A 20526-nucleotide genomic window follows, 5' to 3' on the forward strand; every position below is an offset into this window, starting at 1 on the left:
CTATTCTTTGTAGGGGACTCCCAGGGGCGGCTCTTACACTAGGGCGGAGGAGCGTCACCCCACTGCTTTCTCGCAGTGCGAGAAGCAGAAACATAAAATGGTAATAACTACCATTTTATGTCTCTGCCTCTTGCACTGCGAGAAACCAGAAGGGTCTGGTTGCGGTATTCATTCTGTTAGCAGGGCTGGGCAGGGGAGGAGCGGTGTGTCCCCTCCTTAGTGTGCATGACTGGTTTGGTCGGCCCTTTGGGGCTGACCAAACCAGTCATGCGCACTCTGCCCTTCTCCATGCAGGCTGCAATGCAGCCTGCATGAAGAACATGGATGGCCCATTAGCCCCTGGCTGGGTGGCGTCCCAACCAATGACAACGCTGCTTTCAGCGTTCCGATTGGCTTAGGGGTGGGAGCCTGGCTGCCTGCTTCCTGTTCCTACCAAGTGCAGGAGTAGAGACAATATGGGACCTGGCCAGCAGGAAGATAAGTTTGATTTTTTTTATTATTATTAAATTAAACCCCTCACTCCCGGACTGACCCACAGCCACCCAACCCGCAAGTCATGACGGTCGCAACTGGTACTGCTATGGTACTGTAGGTGGTTGACCCTACTGTTGAAAACTAAGTAGGAAGGAGACTGTGGTTTTGAACTCCATGTGGCAGAATGGTAATGAACATTCATGTATATGTATTATGGTTTACCTCATTCTATAGTGCAACACAGGGTATACCCCACTTGTAAGGGCCCACACCATAGAGGTGATTGCGGAATGTGGTTGGATATACATATGCTGTAGTCCTTTCCTTTTTTTGAGGGGTTCTGGGCAATATTGAAAGCCTGGTTCAGTGGAAGAACGGTGCCAACTGCGCAGTCTACAATTAAACACTGTTGGATATTTACAGGCTTCTTCATAAAGGTAAGGTAATTTACAGCTTTGTGGCACTGTGCCTAGTACTGGATAAGCATATGATAACCTTTCGTTGGATATGCCCATATAGCTCTCAGAACTTAGTGTGATATATAGATGCCTCTGAATGAAGCTTGGCTGAGAAGATATACCTGTAATGCACTAGAATTGATGAGAAATTCTTTGATGATGAGACATGTCACAAACTGTTTACCCACCCCACACACTGCTACCCACAACCCTTATGCAAACTGTGTATCCTTTCAGTGTACCCATTTTATCTTAGTATGCTACATTACTCTAAGACATATTGAAAGCACTAAAACACTTGTGTTCTATAGCTAATGTACAAAAAACTAAAATTTTCGCTATCATCTACTATTTTATATAGCTTTGTAATCTTTATTTACTGTATTTGTAGGTACTTTCTTAAAAAACAATAGCATTAGTTAAAAAATGTGGGACAGAATATTATGACTGAAAGCAAAAATATAATTTGGGATTCTGTACATATTGGATGAATATCAAACTGTAGAAGGACTGATATCACTAAAGGAGTATCGGAAGACGGTCTTTTAGGCTGCTGGCCCCTCAGTTGTGGAACTCCTTACCTTTGTCTTTGCGGTCCACGTCCAACTTATTCGCTTTCAGGAAGAGTCTAAAGACCTGGCTCTTTACTGGCTAGAGCTTCTTAGTTCCTTCTTTTTGGTTCTGCCTTTTTGTCCTTCATTGTTATGTTTTATCTGTTCCCTTTTCTTGGGTCTGGAGCACAAAGCTCCGGGACACTCCTTTGGAGTAGCCGTGCGCTATAGAAGACCCATATTAACATAACATAACATAACATAACATAACATAACATAACATAACATAACATAACATAACATAACATAAAGGATAGTATATAAATGCTAAGGTATTATAGGTTCATCTGCGTGGTTAATAATAATTAAACTAATAAATTATTCATGTTATCATATAAATTATTTCTAAGACTATGACAAATATAAAAGAATTCATTTTGGGATTCATTGGTCCTTACATTGATATTTGTGGGCATTAGTGAAGCATGTCAAATAGGATAGGAGTGGGTTTTATTTCACTTATAATCCTTACATTTCTGTAGAAATGTTAAGGTGATTTGTGTATAGCAGTGTTTCCCAAACGGTGGGTGTGAGCTGATGTTTGGTGGGTCACTAAAGTCCAAGCAATAAATAAAGATGCCTTTAAATTCAGTATTTATCTTTTCACATTTGCTGCACTCCATAGACAGAGGTCAAATATCAGGCTATGTCTTCTGACATATTGCTTCTTATGTTTCTCAACATGGTGTAAGAAAGTAGGTTATTGATTGGCGGGGTGGAAACTCTACACAAGACCAACCACAGTCCTTGCCAGTGTGAACCACAAAAAGTCTTAAAACTAACTTGTGCTTAACCTTCTGGTAGCATGGCACAAGATCACTCAGGGTTAACTTAGAGGCACTCTGTTAGATATACAGCAAACAAACAGTAATAAAATGAAAGCGCAACACATTAAAAATTCCACACCAATTTAGGAAAACAGGGTAGCATTTGTTAAATAAAATGAAATGGAAAGTAATCAAATCCAATGACTAGAACTGAAGTTATGAGTTTTTATTGAAAATTAGCACCTTAAAGATCATAGTATCAACACCTGCCATCTAGTCGCACAACACCAGGTTAAAATCAAAAGTTAAGGCCAGCTGTGATGGAGCGCAGGTCGGCCATACGAGGTAGATTGGGCCTGGTTTCGGCTTACCTATGGACTTAGAAGCAACTTTGAGGAAAAGTTCCTCAGGCGGTAAATATCAGTGGTGCAAGGCAGCAGGCAGTTTTTGAGATGAGGGTATCATCGTCGAGGAGTCGCTGGATGAAGTCCCAGTGAAGATTTCCATGCTCAAACTTTTTGGGAAGTCCAAAACCTCCAGTGGGACAAAGTTTCAGGCAGTAGCCAAAAAGCGCTCCACTAAGTTAGATACTATTGCTCAGAGGTCCCACTGAACGGTATTTACTACTACAGGGAAGACTGTAGCTGGTGCTACTATGAATTCAGACCAACCGGCGATGCACCTTGGGCGGATCAGGAAGAAGGTAGGTTCGGGCTTTCCTATAGTTCTCAGATCACACTTTGGTGAAAAGTTTGTAAGTCCCAACTTTTTGGATTGATCGAGAGCAGCACCTTCAACCCCACAACCAATGGTCAAGGACTGACTGGACACCACTTGAAGGATCAGAATTTGAACTAGCACTGGCAGGTGAGGGGTTTAAAGTCTCTGAAGATCGTTATTCCCCAGTAGCCATGCAACTAGGCCTTGGGGCCAATCTGGAAGCCCTGGGTTCAAGCAGAAAGGAAGGCTCCAAGCAGCAGGGGAGTTCTTTGGTATTAGCAGGGCAGTTCTCTAAGGTACAAACCAGGACTAAAGAAACATGGCAGTTTTCTGTAGTACAAGGCAATACTTCTGGTGTTTTACACAGGTCCAGGAGTGTACTGGAGAGTTGGTCTGAGGGAACAATATTTGTACCAGGTGCTAGCCTTTGTAGTGGGGGGACAAAAGATTGGTGTTAATTATCTTTGTGTGTGGTGGAGGCAGCTCCTATTGAAGTGCAAGTGGGGTAGGCAACAACTCTGTCCCCACTTACCCTGTTAGGATGGCCCATCATGCCGACACCTCAGCCCTATTGTCTCACTGCCTGGGAGGAACGCCCAAAGTATAACAATAGAGTCATGTGACCCAGCACATTGACAGCAGGCACCCAATGGTTCGGAAAAGAAAATGCTGACTTTCTAAAAGTGAAATTTTCACAACTCTGACTTAAAATCCAACTTTGTCATTAAAGGGGATTTTAAATTACACATTTTTTGATACCAAACATAACATCTCTACTTATTCCTGATAAAATTTAAATGTAATGAGTTATCCCAATTTTATCCTATTGGAAAGGTAGGCCTTTCAGTAACCAACAACATATTTAAGAATTTTTCACTACCAGGACATATAAAATTCAAAGACACATCTCCTACTTTTTAAATACAATGCATCCTGCCCTGTGGGCTGTTTAGGGCCTATTCCAGGAGTGACATTTAGCCTGGCAAAAGGTTTATCTTGGCATTTCAAATTGGCAGTTTAAAACTACACTAAAGGCTGCAGTGGCAACCCTGAGAAACATTTTAAAAAGCTACATTAGTGGGTGGCACAATGAACGCTGCCGGCCTATTCATAGCATTTAAATTACAGGCCCTTGGTGCATGTAGTGTCACATTCACTGGGGCTTACAAGTAAAGTAAATGTGCCAATCAGGTGTAAGCAAATGTTACCACGTTTAAAGGAGAGAGCACAAGCACTTTGTCACTGGTTAGGAGTGGTAAGGTGCACAGATTCCTAATGCCAACACAATTCAGAGAACAGGAGGGGAGAAGGCAAAACATTTGAGGGTGACCCTGCAGAGAGGCCAAGTTCAGTACATGGGGATTGGTGTTTAAAAATTCTTCTCTCTTTGGGGTCAGAAGAAGGGAAGTAAAGTGAATTTAATTATTTGACAATCTTGCTTGCTACAGAATGTGTGAAAGGAAAGGCTGTAGGATGTCATTTATGTAACTCTGAACATAATGTAAATACCTGTGCATGGACTGTACACATTCAGTAGTTAGGATTGAAGCAAATTTTTTGTAATACTGAAGTGTGATGGAAATGGATTTTCATAGAATCAAAACAAATCAAGACACTTTACATGGTGATGCACCATGATAAATACAAAAAGAACAATTGGTGGACTGAATGCAGAACAATGTAATACATTCACCCCTGTTCAGAGATCTGGGCCTAAATCCATTGTTATTTTGCTCACCATGCCATTCCAGTTTGGACCCAGCCATATGCAAATCATTCTTGACCCTGTGCCCAATGGGAACAGTCCAACCCGAACTGCCAGGCCAGGTCCTCCCTGGACCTGAAACAAGCATCCTAGAACCGGTTTTGGGCTTTCATCCCTCATCAGCCAGGATAGCTTGACTCCAGTGGCATGGAGAGCACAGACACCACGTCTGGGAATACCCATCCCACTCGGGGTGACAAATGCAAAAAAGAATAATTGATGGACAGAATGCAGAACAATGTCATACATTCACCCCAGTACAGAGATCTGGGCCTAAATCCATCTTTTTTTTGCTCACCATGCCATTCCAGTTTGGACCCAGCCATATGCAAATCAGTCTTGACCCTGCGCCCAATGGGAACAGTCCAGCCCAAACTGCCAGGCCAGGTCCTCCCTGGACTGGAAACAAGCTCGCCAGTGAGTGTTTTCAAATTAGTGATGCAACTTGTGCAAGACCATAGCGGGGTTGCAGAAAAGGTGGCTGAGATATGAATTCAATTTGCTGTGTGAAAATGAACTAATCTTTTCCTGCTACCGGTTTGCAAGTGACCTGTAATAGCCGCTGCTACCACCGCCATCCTGTTGGTGCCAGTAACGTGGAGAGGGACTACATCTCTCATACACCAACTTGGCGCGTATGCCGCCCACACCACCATCTGCACCCGGAGGCACATAAATTGCTGTTGGGCATCTCTTCTTTGCCTGCCACTAGTTTGCGAGTGATCTGCCATAGCTGCTGCTAAAGACGCCTTCCTGTTGGTGTCAGTAACGGGGAGAGGGACTACATCCCCCATACAGCAACGTGGCACGTTCGCCGGCCAGGCCACCATCTGCTCCCAGAGGCACCTAAATTGCTGACTAGCATCCCGCAGTGTGGGGCGCGCGCGGGCGTGCCCATCAGGGGCAGAAGCAGGCTGGCCTGGGCCACGTCATTAACACCTTTACGGGTCCTCGGACGCCTTGGACTCAATCAGTGTTGACCTCATAAGGTATTGTGACATTATCACTGTTGCCACTGACTTTATATAAGGGAGGGTGTCAAAATGAACAGGTTAAAATGGGGAAAAGGACAGGGGGTAATGGGGACCCTGGATGCTTTTTTATTGAGGGCCGAATCAGCACTCATTCACGAAATTGAACTCACCGAGCACAGATTGTCCCTGGAGCCACAAAACCCTCATAATCTACCTGCTCATAATGTCCCTGCGTCCACAATTGGGTTTGGAAACTAACCCATTACAAATCAGTACGCCACATTCCCAGGCCTTGAAATCATTAACGCTTCTGATATACCTGAAAAATCTGATACTTCAGTAAGGCCAAAAGTTGTTCCACGGGTCAAAAAGCTAACATCAATCATGGGAGTAGCATCGCTCTGCCGTCAAAGGAAAGGAAGGGGCAGGTACCAAATAAACACAGTAAGCAAAGCTATCTTCTGCCTAAACCTTGTGGACGTAGGAGTAAACCTGCTGTCATACAGCACAATCAGGAGGCAACTAAAGCACTAGCATCAGCCGCAGACGATGGGGTATCATTGGTAGTATCACCTAGCTGGGAGAGGAAAGCTTTTTTGAGAAAATTTGAACTCAGCTCATCTGGACCCGATACTGCAAAAGCTAGCTGAAATTGAGGCTAGATTAGCGCATTTAGAAAAGCCAGGACCTAGTGCTTCCTTAATCCCTGCAGTTCATGGGGAAAATCGAGCTGGGGCAGCGCTGTGAAGGAGGTTGTACTGCACCCTGAACCATCTGTAAGACCTTTGGGTAGAAATGGTCTGCCTCTCCTAAGGGTAGCATGCCCTTGTACAGATTACACTGAGAGTCCACACCAGATAGAAGGTTTGTCTCATAGGAACGCCCAGACTGCATACACCCCAATAAACACCCGAGCTCATAAAGTAAGTGATAGACAAGATGATAGACCATGATACATAGGCAATACTGAAGGCCGGCACTCGGAGCAAAGACCCCTTAGTGGCCCACATTCTACCCTGCATTTACCTCCAGAAGCAACCCCATATATTGTAGTGTAGGCCAACGCTCCTTCACTGCTGCCCGGTGACATTGAGCACTGTTCAACTCTGAGGAACAAATCTCTACACTTTTTGAATGCAAGGACAGGCATTAACAATAAGGTGCTATTTTCTGAATTTAAGATGGCGCGCAGGACTGGGTGGGTGGGGGAATCTAACAAGACATTCTCCGGAGACTGTATAACATTAACTTTTAGTTCTCCAGGTTTGGTCAGAACAGTAGTAGAAAGGGTGGATGACCACTTTGCAAACAAAAGAGAAATCTCCATTCTACCCTTGGGTTTTTTTTACCAGCCACCTAGACCACGATGGCACACAATGGAAGACAATAGATGTGCATGGTTGATCCCCGCATGACCAGCCCCCTCCCCCTTGGGTTCACTCAAATCATTTTGAAGTTTGAGCAGACTGGAAGACATAGACTGACTAACATCAAGTTTGATCAAATCAGGGAAAAATCTCATTTTATAATGCTCCAAAGATTGACTCTAACAAATTAGATAGCACAGTAGCCCCTCCTCTTATATTAGACAGTGAGTATATCCTATACCCACCTCTGCACCGGCATGATGATGGTGTAGGAACTGTAGGGTTGGATCCAGTTATTTTGCCAGTAGAGCTAGCCACAAGTCAGTGTGCTGAGAAAGTTTCAATAGTTAGGAATCCTTATACTCCCTCACTCAGGGTGATCTCCCAGAACATTGCAGGCATTTCGTCAAAATTAGCAGATGAGGCTTGAGTTCAATATGTTAAGACGTTTGGTATCATCTGTGCCCAGGAAACCTGGAGCAGGGATGATGTCACTATGGACGGATTTAGTTCATTTAATGTCCAGGCAACACCATCACCTGTAGTGAGCACAAAGGGAGGTTTAGTGACTCTGATTTCTGTTTAATATGAGTCACTAAAGATAGAGAATATAACAAACTCTCCCTGGTACCAGCTTATTCTGATTTATAACCTAATTGACCCTACAATATTATTGATTCATTGGTACTACAATATTTTTGACCCACACAATTGTGAGGTTATAATCACCCTTAAAGAGGAAATTGATAAAGTTGCAAGAAGATTTTTCCCATTATGCATAATTTGGGTTGGTGATTTTAATTGTACACTATGTCAGCAAATTATGCATTAAATATGTGGGATTGTAGACACTGCAGATGAACCCTTGTCACACTTTAAGCATACCCCACAGAGTGAAGCATTAAATACTATCATTATAGTAAATTATTTATCCATGATTGATCATCTGGTTAGTACTCCTTCTGCCCAGCTTCCAACTAATCAGGGTGGTGGCAGAGTCCGTACAATAGATTTTACGCTGATTTCTAATAAGTATGCATGCCTTGTAGATAGTTTTGCAGTAGATCCAAACCCAGCTAGAGATCATAATCCCCTTACTGCATAAATGCATGTTACAGCACAGAAGGGTAGGTGTGATGCTTACCAATTAAAACATAATCGCAATCAGGGGGTCAGGTTAAAGTGGAGCACAATAGATCCAGCATAATTTGAGGAGACCATTGTAAAAGCAAATCTAAGTACAATCATGACATGCTTAGCGTATGACTCCCATCCAGATGCTATAATACAATGTTTTGAATCTTTTTGTGAAGATGTGGCTAAAAATCGAACTAATACAGTGAGGAGTCGGGATTCACCGGAAATAAGATTGTTTAATGCTGAATGTTCAAAAACGTGTAGAAACCTGATGAAAGCTTTGCACGCAGTCCCCCATGATAGGGTTCTGATCAAGACTGTTGGACAGACAAACAAAAGCACTATTAAGCGTAGAAAGGACAATTTGAGAAGACTGGCCTGGGAAGACCTTGAAAGAGCTTGCGCTCAAGAATTCCAAGAGTTTTTGGGAGGTCATAAATCGTCCTCTTTTGTCCAACGACGCAAGGAATATGGATTGAGAAATTTTTAACCCAAAAGGCGTCTCTTCACAAGAGCAAAGGGATGAAACAGCCATTAACTTACAAACGGCATGTCAACTTAGTTCATCACTGTCCTTAAATGCAGTTTAGGACGCCCAAGCAAAGGGCATTTCAGTGAAAGCCCCATTACCAGATGGGGTGCCCTTGGACTTATTTTAAAGTAATCCTCAAATTTGGGGCCCCCGATGCTGAATGTTTTTTAAAGCAGTTATAGTTGATCGTATTCCATTATCATCAAGAAATACAGTGGTAGTCCCAATTTTTTAAAAAGGTAACAGGAATAACCCCACATGCTATAGGCCGATCTCCTTAATTGAAGCAACGTGGAAGGTTATGGGAGGGTAATTCTTGCACGTTTGGAGTCATGGACCAATACCTCTGGACTTTTTAAATACTCAATATGGCTTCAGACGGGGGATGGGAACAAATGGACAGTACCTCTACTTGTCCATGATCATGGGCAAGTAAATGAAGGCCAGGAGGGGTCGATCCACTTGGCCTTCATGGACTTGTCCAGTGCTTTTGATACAGTGAGAGGGGGAAGTTGTGGACACTGATGGAAAATATGGGTTTTGAAGAACCTCTCATCACCCTATTGCATAGGCTACACGCGTCTACCACTGTAGCTATTTATTTTGGTCCTGGAGGTGAGAAGACTAGGCGCATTGCTTCCACTGAGGGGGTACGTCAAGGGTGCATTCTGGCTCCTTTTTTATTCCTAATATATGCAAATGGTTTTAATCATTCCTGTTAGGACAGCAACTGGACTTCCCAAGCATAGAAGGCAAACCGGTCCCACTGCTGTCTTATGCAGATGATGCAGTTTTGATGACCTTAACAGCCAATAACCTCCAAAAATATTTGAACGCATTTACCGAATTTATGATGGAATTGGATCTAAAGATACATTTTAGTAAATCATTTATTATGGTATGCGGTCCCAATTAGACAAAAAAAAGAACATTTAAAGTACAAGGAAAAGTTATTGATAAGGTGCCTAATTTTACCTATCTGGGGAATGTTTTTAATAATAATCTAAATTGGGATAACCTAATTGTGGCTAGGAGTCAATACACCAGCAGAACAATAAAGGGGCTTTTTCGCTTTGCTGGTAAGCTCGGACTTAAGCTGGTAGCAGAAATGTTAACTTTATATAAATCGAAATGGCTGTCAGTAGCCACCTTGTATAAACATGTAGGAGGTTTTCTTCAAATTTCTAGAATTTGTACTAGTATAATATGACCTAGGAAAAGTAAATAGGTGTACTGTATATTTTAATCAATGCAAAACATTTTTTCTATGTATATTCTGTCTTGCATTTTTAATTTGAGTATGCAAACTTTTATGATTCAATTAAATCAAATAAAGTTATTTTGGACTCTGAACCAACCATTCTCTTATTGAATATTGTATAAACACATCAAGAGAATACAATGATTTCGACACAGTAACTGATATTTCCTTGTAAGTAGCTATTCATTACTTACCTGGTCAAAGTTATACAGAGCAGCATGCAGGTTTGCCATCATACCGGTGGGCGGCTCATTGGTAATTTTGACAGAGTTCTCCAGTATTCCCTGAGGAATTATATGTTCCTCTGATGTGGAAGCAGGTTCAGCACTTATGAAGACCCGGTAATCATTGTGACTTCCTCTGCTGTACTGCTCAATGAGCTTTTCTAAAGTTCCTAGCCATTTGGATACCAGATGGACATTCTGTTTAAATACAACAGTTATATTAGTATATGAATATTCTTTGTTTTAATACACACATTGATATAACTAGGAAACGTTTTACATATGTATGCCATGCTAGTAATACTGTGAGTTACCATTCATCTCCGCACTCAACAATGTTAATAGTACATTACACTCTGAAAATCTGCATATATCTTTAGGATTAAATATATATATATGGAATGTATATGTGTATGTATATGTATATAATATGTGTATGTGTTTATATATGTATGTGTATATACCAACACTCCTACTCTGGGTGTAGAAAAGGCTGCCAACATGCCATAGTTATAATCAAATGTTCCAATTTATTGTCAGACCTCTGCCATAAAGCATTTCAGGCACTACTGCAGCCTTGCTCACATAGTCGAGCCGCATTTTTAAAAAGTGTTTCGAAAGTATCTCAGTGATCATAAACATGACAAGCATAATACAACATTGCTTCTACACAGGTATTATCATTCATTGTATCCAGCAAAGTGTTCCTATGTTAAAAATAAACCTAAAAAAACTTCCTACAATGAAACTGTCAATCATGGAATATCTATTGTCAATAAATAAACATTGATCTTATCTATCTCATACCAAAACTCCTATAGACGCTTTAACTGCATATTTAATGTATATGTACACTTAATTTGAGTCATTACAGAGTACTTGGTCTCAAATATTTATTTCATGTTGCCACAGTGTGTTTCAATAAAACACAGCATGTTTATGTGAATATCTACATTTAAATAGCACCTTCTATTGCTTCTTTTGTTTTGACTTAATTGTTGTGTCCTACCCAAGTCTGTGATTGTTTCTGACATACATTCACACAACCTATCAAATCTATGCATCACTATAACCAATTCCATTACATTTATCCTATAATCTAATCAGTGTGTGAGCGTTAAAGTACTCGTTTATGCCAAGATTAATTTTACATTAATACATATACAACAGGTTAGGACCATGCTGGCATCAAATAATTAGCAATATACAACTGTGAGTATTCACTCAACAAAGAGGCAAGTTATCGCCCAAGTGGCCACATTGTAGCAGGCTGATTTGCTGAGTAACATAGCTCCTAATACTGTAAAGAAAGGACCATGATTTGTGGAAGTGTGTTTGCAGATCATCTTTTGTATTAGGGCTGTGAGGTGTTTTGGTATTCAGTTCAATCATATATCTAAATTCCAGTCTACCCAAAGAGGGGGACTGTTGTGAAATTAAACAGAGTGAGCTGACTATGTTTTATAAGCCGACACCACCTCCGACACCACCTCCAATCAGGAGCAGAGCAATGGGCAGCTACTCATGGCAGGACATATATATATATATATATATATATATATTTTTTTTTTTTTACCAAGCACATTTCCTCAAGATAAAGGATGGCACCGACTCCGTGAGTTGCTTAAGAGTGAAGTTTATTTTCCAAAACTGCTGAAAAGACGCGTTTCGGCAGAAGCCTCCGCCTTGCTCACTTCACCTACTTGAATGTCAATTACAAACACATATACCTTATGACAAACACAGTTGCCTCACTGTGATTGGTGTATGGTTACTCAGGTAACACAAAAGTTTGGTCATGTGGTCACGCAACCAACATAAAAAAGTTCCTAATGTGCAAAAGTGCTTATTTAAGTGAGAAAATGCATTTTTTCCTTCATCACATTTAAATTCCAAAAACAATACTTTCATGTCATTGTGTATTAAATAAACAAAGTATTCACATTCTGTGTCTGTTTACAAAAGTCAAAGTGCTGACTTTTTAAATACATGGCAAGATCTGTAAACCAAAACATCAGGTAAGAAACAAAAAGAGGGTCATATCACAAACAACACAGTGACCAATATATATATATATATATATATCCGTTCCACACTCCTACTAATCGGCAATAGACACCGACTCCACAGACGTAGGTACAGACCACAAAACTGCGCTTTTTTTCAGATTAAAGGTGGTTTATTGATCTTCTGTCCCCAGCATGACGCGTTTCGGCTGCAACACGGCAGCCTTGATCACATATATATATATATTCACTGAAAAAATAAAGGTTGCTAGGATGTTATAGTTAGGAACTAGAATTAAAACCTTAGAAATTGACTAAAAACCCAAGGTTCCCGGAACGTTATCGTTAGGTTAAGATTTTGCACACAGAAAACCACAGGAATTCAGGAGTTTTAGCAAGAGTTATCTTAAGTAACTACAATTTGTGCCCTAACTAAGGTAACTACAATTCACTCCCCCGTCATGCACAGTTTTCTCATCAATAATTTTACAGCAAATGTTGCAGTGATTTTATTAATGATGTCAAGCAAGATGTAAAATGTAGGGTAATTAGCAGTGCATGGCCAGAGTGCGAGTTACAGTTATTTTAGGGCGCGAGTTACAGTTACTTTAGGGCACTAGTTACAGTAAGTTGAGAAAACTAACTATAACTGCTAAATTTCTACGGTTGTGTGTGTGTGTGTAAAATCTTAACCTAACTAAAACATCCCTGTAAGCTTTTTTTTGTGTGAATTATTCTGTTTTTTAAACTTTATTTCCTGACTATAACATCCATGTAACCTTTGTTTTTTTTCAGTGATTTCCACGGTTTTTAAAAAAAGTTAAGTAATATTTAATTGCTATAGGTTAATCCAACTGCCATCATGTACGGCCTTTAGTCGTGCCCAGAGGAGGAGGGGTGCCATTCCATGCATGAAGCCAAACACATGCCATGCATGACCAAAGGATTGTCCGCAGTCAACCCTCCCCGCATGCAGGCAACCCCACACCACACACAGCATTTGCCGTGAGCAAAGGGGTTGGTCTACCCCAGAACTATTTCAGTCTCTCTGTGATTTGTTTGGTTGGCATATATCCTTCCACCCCATCAGACAGCACAGTGCAGTGCCTCTGAGGGACTATTTTCTCTTCCTACCTAGCTCTCCCTGATTCCTACTACCCTCGCCCTCGCTTTATTAAAAACATCCCACCCCCAGTGTCCGCAGATTGCTATCTTAAATTTGTTTACCATTCTAAGATGGCTGCAAATGCACATGCATATTGAGTATCTTTTAATGCAAGTTCATATTTGTTTGACATGGCCATCTTAGGAGAAATGTCCCAACACTTTCTGCTTTTTCCACCTAGGCTTTGCCGACCCTCTCCGCATAACCTTAGGAATCTGGGCACATTCCCAATTTACTGCAGGGGGAAGGAGTGCATGGCCACCATGTCTGAATTGGGCTGGGGCATGTACATTATGTGTTTAGGTGTCGTACCTTCATGTGTCCCATTAACAGGTACACCACAAACCAGGGCAGAAATGGCACTGACCAGTAGTGGGACGTCACACTGATGGTGCTATCCACCGGATAGCCTGTCAACCCTGTATTGGGTCTGCCATTGCAAGCCTGTGGGCTGTGATTCCAACCCTGCCTAGGTTGGCATCACGCCTCAGCCAACCCTGAGTGGGTCATCCCATACCATGAGGGCACCCCCACAAGAGAAGCCCTGACAGACACAGGGGGGTGGTTGACTGAATGCCAGCAGGAACATGGGGATGTTCCTTGCCCAGGTAGTTAGGAACCCCCATGTGGGGCTTCTCCCTGCTCTAGAGTTCGGCTCTTTCCAAGGGATACCCCTGTAGTGTAGCTGATTCTCTTGTGTTGCCTCCCGGCCTCGAGGATGTCCTCACTGTCAAGATAGTGTGGAAGTGCAAGCTTTTTTTTTTTTTTTTTTTTTTAAACATTTTTATTGTTTGCAAGAAGTGACAGTATTCATGGCAATTCAATTCCATACTTAGCATACACATACAATTGCTACAAACAACAAATAAAATTGAGGAATGGAAACAACATAAAGTAATCCGTAATTGACTCTACTATTAAAGTAATAAACTACTAAGACAGAAAGACCAGATTAGGCCTAATCACATCTCTTGATCATCAAAAAGGTTCTTCCATATCTTTTCTTTTCTCCGAAGAGCTTTAGGACCTCTAAGCTTAGCTAGAGAAAACTCCATAGTTCTAATGTGTGGAAGTGCAAGCATTGACACAATGCTCTGAAATATGTGCTGCGTGCACCAGCCCTCATGTGGTTTTAGAAATGTGATTCACTGGCCGTTGAAGGCTGGATGATGCACCCTAGCCCCTACGGCATTTTGAATAGGTGCCTGGCTCACCAACGCTGGCTGGTTAGCATATAGCTGCATCCCCAGTGTTCTAATCTCCAGATAAAGCCTGTCGGTGGAGGCCAGTGACTGCACGCTTGCATTTGTAGAGGTAGCAGCCAGGTTCCGGTTCTGCCGGCGCTGGGCAGGAGTTCGCTCTCTCACCTGTAAGGGGGCCCACCCATTTCAGGCTGGGTTGGGCAGGGTGGTGTTCGCGCACATTCACCAAAGGGGTCAGAGTATACAATGTGCCCAGCCTGTTTGTGCCGTGTGAAAGCAAACGCGCCCTTCCAATCCGTGTTGGGAAGTGACGCTAAATCAATGTTTTGAAACACGGGCCAATCTGTCATTTAAGACCAGTGGGTGTGCACTGGCACTGGCATCTATCTTGAGTAACCTCATGAGTAGCTTGCCATTTTAGGCCGCTATGAGTGCGCATCCGCACCTATGGTGTCCATGATTGTGTGTGCTGCCTGACAACACAGGCTGGTGCATGCACACAGACACACGTATTAATAATAATAATCTTTATTCAGCACTAATCACAGCCATAAAAGAGGTAGAGATAAAAACAGTAACAAGTAAATTTAAAATGACATATCACAATGTGTGCAAGATCGCAAATGTCCTTATATCCATCAGTTACATCTAGAATTTCTTAATCTTAGTGCAGCTCTTAAAATATTTGTTTCAACAAAAAGCATGCAAACTTTAGGCTGAAGTTGCAAATACAATAGAGCTATACGTGCATGCCTAAATCTAAGTTCTTTTAAAAAAGGTTTAAGAAATAGTCACAAAGGATAGGTAAAAAGTTTACATAAAAATACAAAATGTAGGGTATCTGGTGGAGGACTATTGTCACAGCCACAGGGACCTCTATCCTCTACATTTAAAGCAAAACCAGCTGGGGATGCCAGTAAGTGTTGGAGCAGATTTAATCTAAATTGGGTAATTATAAATCTGTCATGGGCACCAGTTACAATAGAGAGATAAGTCTAGATGCCCTGGACAGATTTAACTGTAGCATGCCCTCTTACCAGCGGTGTCGCAAGCACCTTACCCTCACAGAAGCCCATAGCATTTCTAAGTAACAATTATTCAACTTGTTTTTGTCATGAGGCTTCACTGTATCATGTTGCAGGAAAACGTCTGCTCTACCTAGAGCCTTCAGGGTCTCCTTAACATACCTTAACGATGGTATTTAAAATGCATGGTCAAGTTAGAGGCAGTCCAGAATTGCTGACCAATTAAAAGCTGCGAAACAACCTCTGTGGGTGTGGTTCTGCACTCCTGTTTGTACTGATATTTGTTAAGTTCATACGGGTACAATTAAAAGCTGCCTCATCACTGGACCAGATCTTTACCCAGCACAATAAAGGCTTGACAGTCACTAGATCAGTTAAGTACTTGATGTACAGAGTACAAGGGTGTACCCCGAGGGACTTCCAGAATCCACCTTAAAAATGTATTTTGTGCGGTCTGTAGTTTATTAACAGCCATATACCCCCAAACCTCACTTCCATACAAAGACTTAGAAATACAAAAAGACTGGTATAGCTTTAAAATCACCCCCGGTCACCATGTGCCTAATCTGTGGCCATAATTTGCAATAGCTCCCATTGATTTTTTTCATGTCAAATAGCTGCCCCTCCTAAATGTTTTTCAATCTTAGTGTAGCATCAAATAAAATTCCTAGATATGAGAAAGCTGGGACCTCCAGTCACACGATTACCCAGTTCCATAACATAATTTTTTTTAATTTAGGTGACGGGTCCAGCCCCTTCATAAAAGAGACAAACCCATCAGTTAGGGCCTGCAAGCCCATAGGTGTGGGCGCTATCAGTACTGCGTCATCTGCGTAAAAAAGGACAGGCACCGGTGTCATACCTATCCTGGGATGGTCAGCCTGAAATGATATCAGGGCTGGATCTAAACCATTAATATATAATGTGAATAAGAAAGTGGCTAAGATGCACCCTTGGTGAACCCCCCTAGAACATTTAAAGTAATCGGGGAGTCCCCCTGTCACGGTTGCGGGGTCGCAGGGAGCAGCGATGCACAATACACACTCGACAACGTCCTCTGCTCTACAAAAAACGCTAGCCTCACACAGGTTGAATTACGGGACTACAGCTCCCAGAAGGCTTAGGGGCGCCTTCACAGGACAGAGAGGTCATGTGATTCCTAAGGGGCAAGGCAGGTCCTGATATAAGCCTCCCCCTTGAGGAAGACGGGGCTTGACCAACTTTCCGGATAGCCATCCCTGAGGACGAGTTCCCGTTTAGCGTCAAGTCCTGGAAACAGTCTTCGCCGAGGACGAAAGGTACTTCACGATCCTGTTGTTGTCTGTGAGTGGGAGACTGCGCCTGTCGGTGCTCTCCTCGCGGAATCCTACTGCCGGCATTGTTTTCTGCCCACCGCATTCTTCATTACTGTTAGACCTGACATCATTGGCTTGAGTCTCTCCTCCATTTTTTCTGTTTGCCTCTACTGTTTTACGATGTTTTGCTGGTATATGCTTTGGGCGCCGTGTCACTGCTGATCAGTGCCATAGTGCAAGTGCTCCCTATGTTAAAATGATGTATCTATTGTATCCATGTTTGGCTTATTTGGTTTACTGTCAGTCCCTAGTCTAGTGCACCAGGAGTGCCGGGGCTTGTAAATACAAATGCCGCTCGTGGGCTTGCAGCACGTGTTGTGCCACCCACAGGAGCGGCCTTGTAAAAGAATGTCTACGGGTCGGTCATTGCGAGACCCACGTGCAGTCCTGTACTGTCACGCCGGCTGCGCAGGTATCCCTACTTGCCAGCCCCTCCAACCTTCCCTTAACTTCATGTTAGTCACCCCTATGGTAGGCCCATGGGCAGGGTGCATTGTAAGTGTAAGGTAGGACACGCCTGACCAAGTTGGCATGTCCTGATAGTGAAGTGCCGCCATCTTTGTGCTTTACTATTGCGAGGTAGCCTGCTCTCCGTTGGATAGAATGGGCCGCCGGGATTGTTAACGCTATAATCCTAGCTGGCTCGGGGAGCATGGTGCAATGTCGAGTTTGGTATCCCTGAACTCGGGGTTTAATTACGCATCCGTTGGTGTGGATGGTTTTTGGACTCTGGGTTCGAAAATAGCACTTTTAGAAAGTGTCTATTTTCTTGCCTAACCATATCTGGTTTCTGCTGGTCTTGCGTGTGTGTGACAGGAGCTGGGTGGCTCCACAGGTCTGGATGAGTCAGTGTGGGATGAGTGGGACATTTACGCTGAGAGTAGGGGGAGAGTAGTTGTTGATAGCCTGCTCCTGCCAGTATCAATGCTGGCTCCACCTCCTGCGGGGGGTCTGAGGACTCAGCCCGGCTCAATGAATAGGCCAGGTGCTACTGCCTGGCTCCACCCACCACCGACCCAGGATGTTGGGAAATCCCCGGCATAGACAAAGGGATCAAAGACGAAAAGGGGTATAAGAGAAGGACCCCTGAAATAGGAAATCAGATCACTTCTGACAAGGAACCCTGTAACCAAGGACAAGAGGCCTGCTGATCTAAAGGACTGCCTACCCCTTCTGCCAGTGTGCTGTTGTTGGGGGAATCCTGCAGTGCTTCTTTATTTTTGCCAAGGAACCAGGAGAGAGGAACTGTGTGTGTACTCTCACGCTTGCTAAGAAAATCTCCAAGGACTGGAAGAGTGCCAGTCTCCTGCTGAAGTCACAGGGCTAAAGGACTTCATCTGCTAAAAGTGCTATTTGCTGGAAGTGTGAATCCAGCACCTCTGAAAGGACCAGCAATCACGACGATCGGACGCCGGGCCCGACCGACGCCAGCAGCAACGCCAGTGAGTGGGAGTACGGCTCTAACTCCAGAGGACCTCGTGTCTGCCCCGCTGCTGATCGCATCAACCGTGTGCCCTTCGACGCCGTGAGCGCTGCTCACTCTGTGCCACTGCATCATCGACAACGCCTGCTGAGGCCTGATCGACACCGGAGACGCGACGCCGGATTGCTCGACGCCGCTGATCATCGTGTGCTTCATTTTCCTAAGGTACTGTGTTGTTGGGGGTCCGTGTGACTCCAGGCCCGACGTAGCGCTCCTCGCGGTCGACGCCGAACCTGTGGATTATCTTTGCCCCGGCGTTGTGTAGCTCCCGTGTGAGTTACCCTGTTGCTAAGAACTGTGTTTCCAAGAAGAAGATTTGCTTGATACTAAAAGACTTTTTCGTGCTACAGAAGAAACTACCTTTGAACTATCCTTTTTCCTTCCTAAACGTATTTATTCCGATTGTGTACAGTTTTGCCGTTATTTTGGTCTTGTGCTAAGCCTTATATAAAAATACTTATTTTTATAATACTACGGTGTCGTGTCCATTTGTAGCGTATTCACGGTGTTACTGTATGTGGTCATAATTGCTTAACGCACAGCCTCTGAGATAAGCCTGTTCTGCTCTGCCAAGCTACCGAGGGGGTGAGCAGGGGTTATCGAAGGGTGTGATCCCCTTGCCCTCACTAGAAAAGGAGTGTCCCTATTTGTCAGAAGTGCATACCTCTGCCAACTAGAGACAGCCGGTTCTAACATTGGATGCAGCGGTGAGGATTTGGACCTTGCATTTATGACCCATGTACAGTGATTAGTGTGCGCTACGTAGTGAAAGCAGACCATAACGCAGTCACAATCTGATTCGGAAGGATCCTATTTTTGTTCTCCGCTTTTCTGAAACTTGATTTTCTGAACACTGCCAGTTTTAACCATGAGTGACAACGGAGTCACTGCCCCTGCTATCGTTGTTGTAGAAGAGTTCGAGAGGAGTAAGCTAAAGAAATACAAGAAAGATGAGCTGAAACACTTTTGCAACCAGTTTGAAGTTCCTACCACCGGCCTCTCGAGAAAAGATGATTTTTATAAAGCATTGCAGGCCTGGTGGGAGTCCAGAAATCCCTCTGATGTGGTGGTGGTACCCACAGAGGAAGGGGATGAGAAGGTGCCAGTGAATGGACCTGTGCCCTCTCCCGGAAGCAGTGTTTCCTCCAAAGGTCTTTCCCCTGAAGAAAGAGAAGAAAGGGCGAAAGAGCGAGCTTACAACATGGAGATGGCAAGGCTAAAAATAAATGGGCAGTTGGAGTTAGAAAATGCAAGAGGTAGAAGGGAAGCTGATTTAGAGATCAAAAAGTTGGAGTTTGAACGAGAGAAGTTAGCTTTGGAGCGTGAAGCCAGGTTGAGGGAACTGGATATCCAAGCTAAAAAATTAGAGTTGATTTCCCTCTGGTGGCAGCATTCCATCCGAGCCTGCAGAAAGTAAGTTTTACTTCCCGAAAGATGTGATCAAAGATTACAATAAGAATGAAGATATTGGTCAATGGTTTAAAGCATATGAGTTAGCATTGTTGGCCCACCAGGTCCCTGAGAAGAATTGGGGAGCGGGGTTGTGGGGTCGCTTTGTGAATGAGGGAAGAGATACCCTGTTAGACATGCCCGTTGCGGATAGGATGTCGTATGCTCATATGAAAGATGCTTTAATGTTGCGATATGGTTTAACCCCCGAGCAGTACAGACAAGCTTTTAGAGAATGTAAGAAGTTGCCTGGTTCGACGTGGGTTGAATATGTGTCTTATTTTTGCAGAGCCATGGATGGTTGGGTAAAGGGCAGCACAGTGGAAAGTTATGAAGCTCTTTATGATTTGTTTGCGTGGGAGCACTTGTCTAATAACTGTTTTCCAGAGCTGCACCAGCACCTGATTGATAGCAAGATATCTAACCCTAGAAAACTTGCTGAGGAGGCGGACCGCTGGGTCAGTACCAGGGTCCACAAGGGTCCAGTGGGAGACTCAGCCAAAGGTGGGCAGGGTCCCCAGCAGAAGAGTTGGGGGGACAAGGGTAAACAG

At 43.3% G+C, this 20526-nt stretch overlaps 1 protein-coding gene across 1 annotated transcript in view; it reads right to left on the bottom strand.

The window, feature by feature from the left end:
* Window positions 1-20526, bottom strand: part of DNAH11 (dynein axonemal heavy chain 11) — a 3435931-nt gene that overhangs the window by 327253 nt on the left and 3088152 nt on the right. The window contains exon 75 of the mRNA XM_086939827.1: window positions 10261-10488. Within this exon, the coding sequence (XP_086795953.1) occupies window positions 10261-10488 (228 nt within the window). The remainder of the gene's footprint in view (window positions 1-10260; window positions 10489-20526) is intronic.

This window comes from Lissotriton vulgaris, chromosome 10 (assembly GCF_964263255.1).
Source record: "Lissotriton vulgaris chromosome 10, aLisVul1.2, whole genome shotgun sequence".
In the NCBI taxonomy this organism is placed as follows: Eukaryota; Metazoa; Chordata; class Amphibia; order Caudata; family Salamandridae; genus Lissotriton; species Lissotriton vulgaris.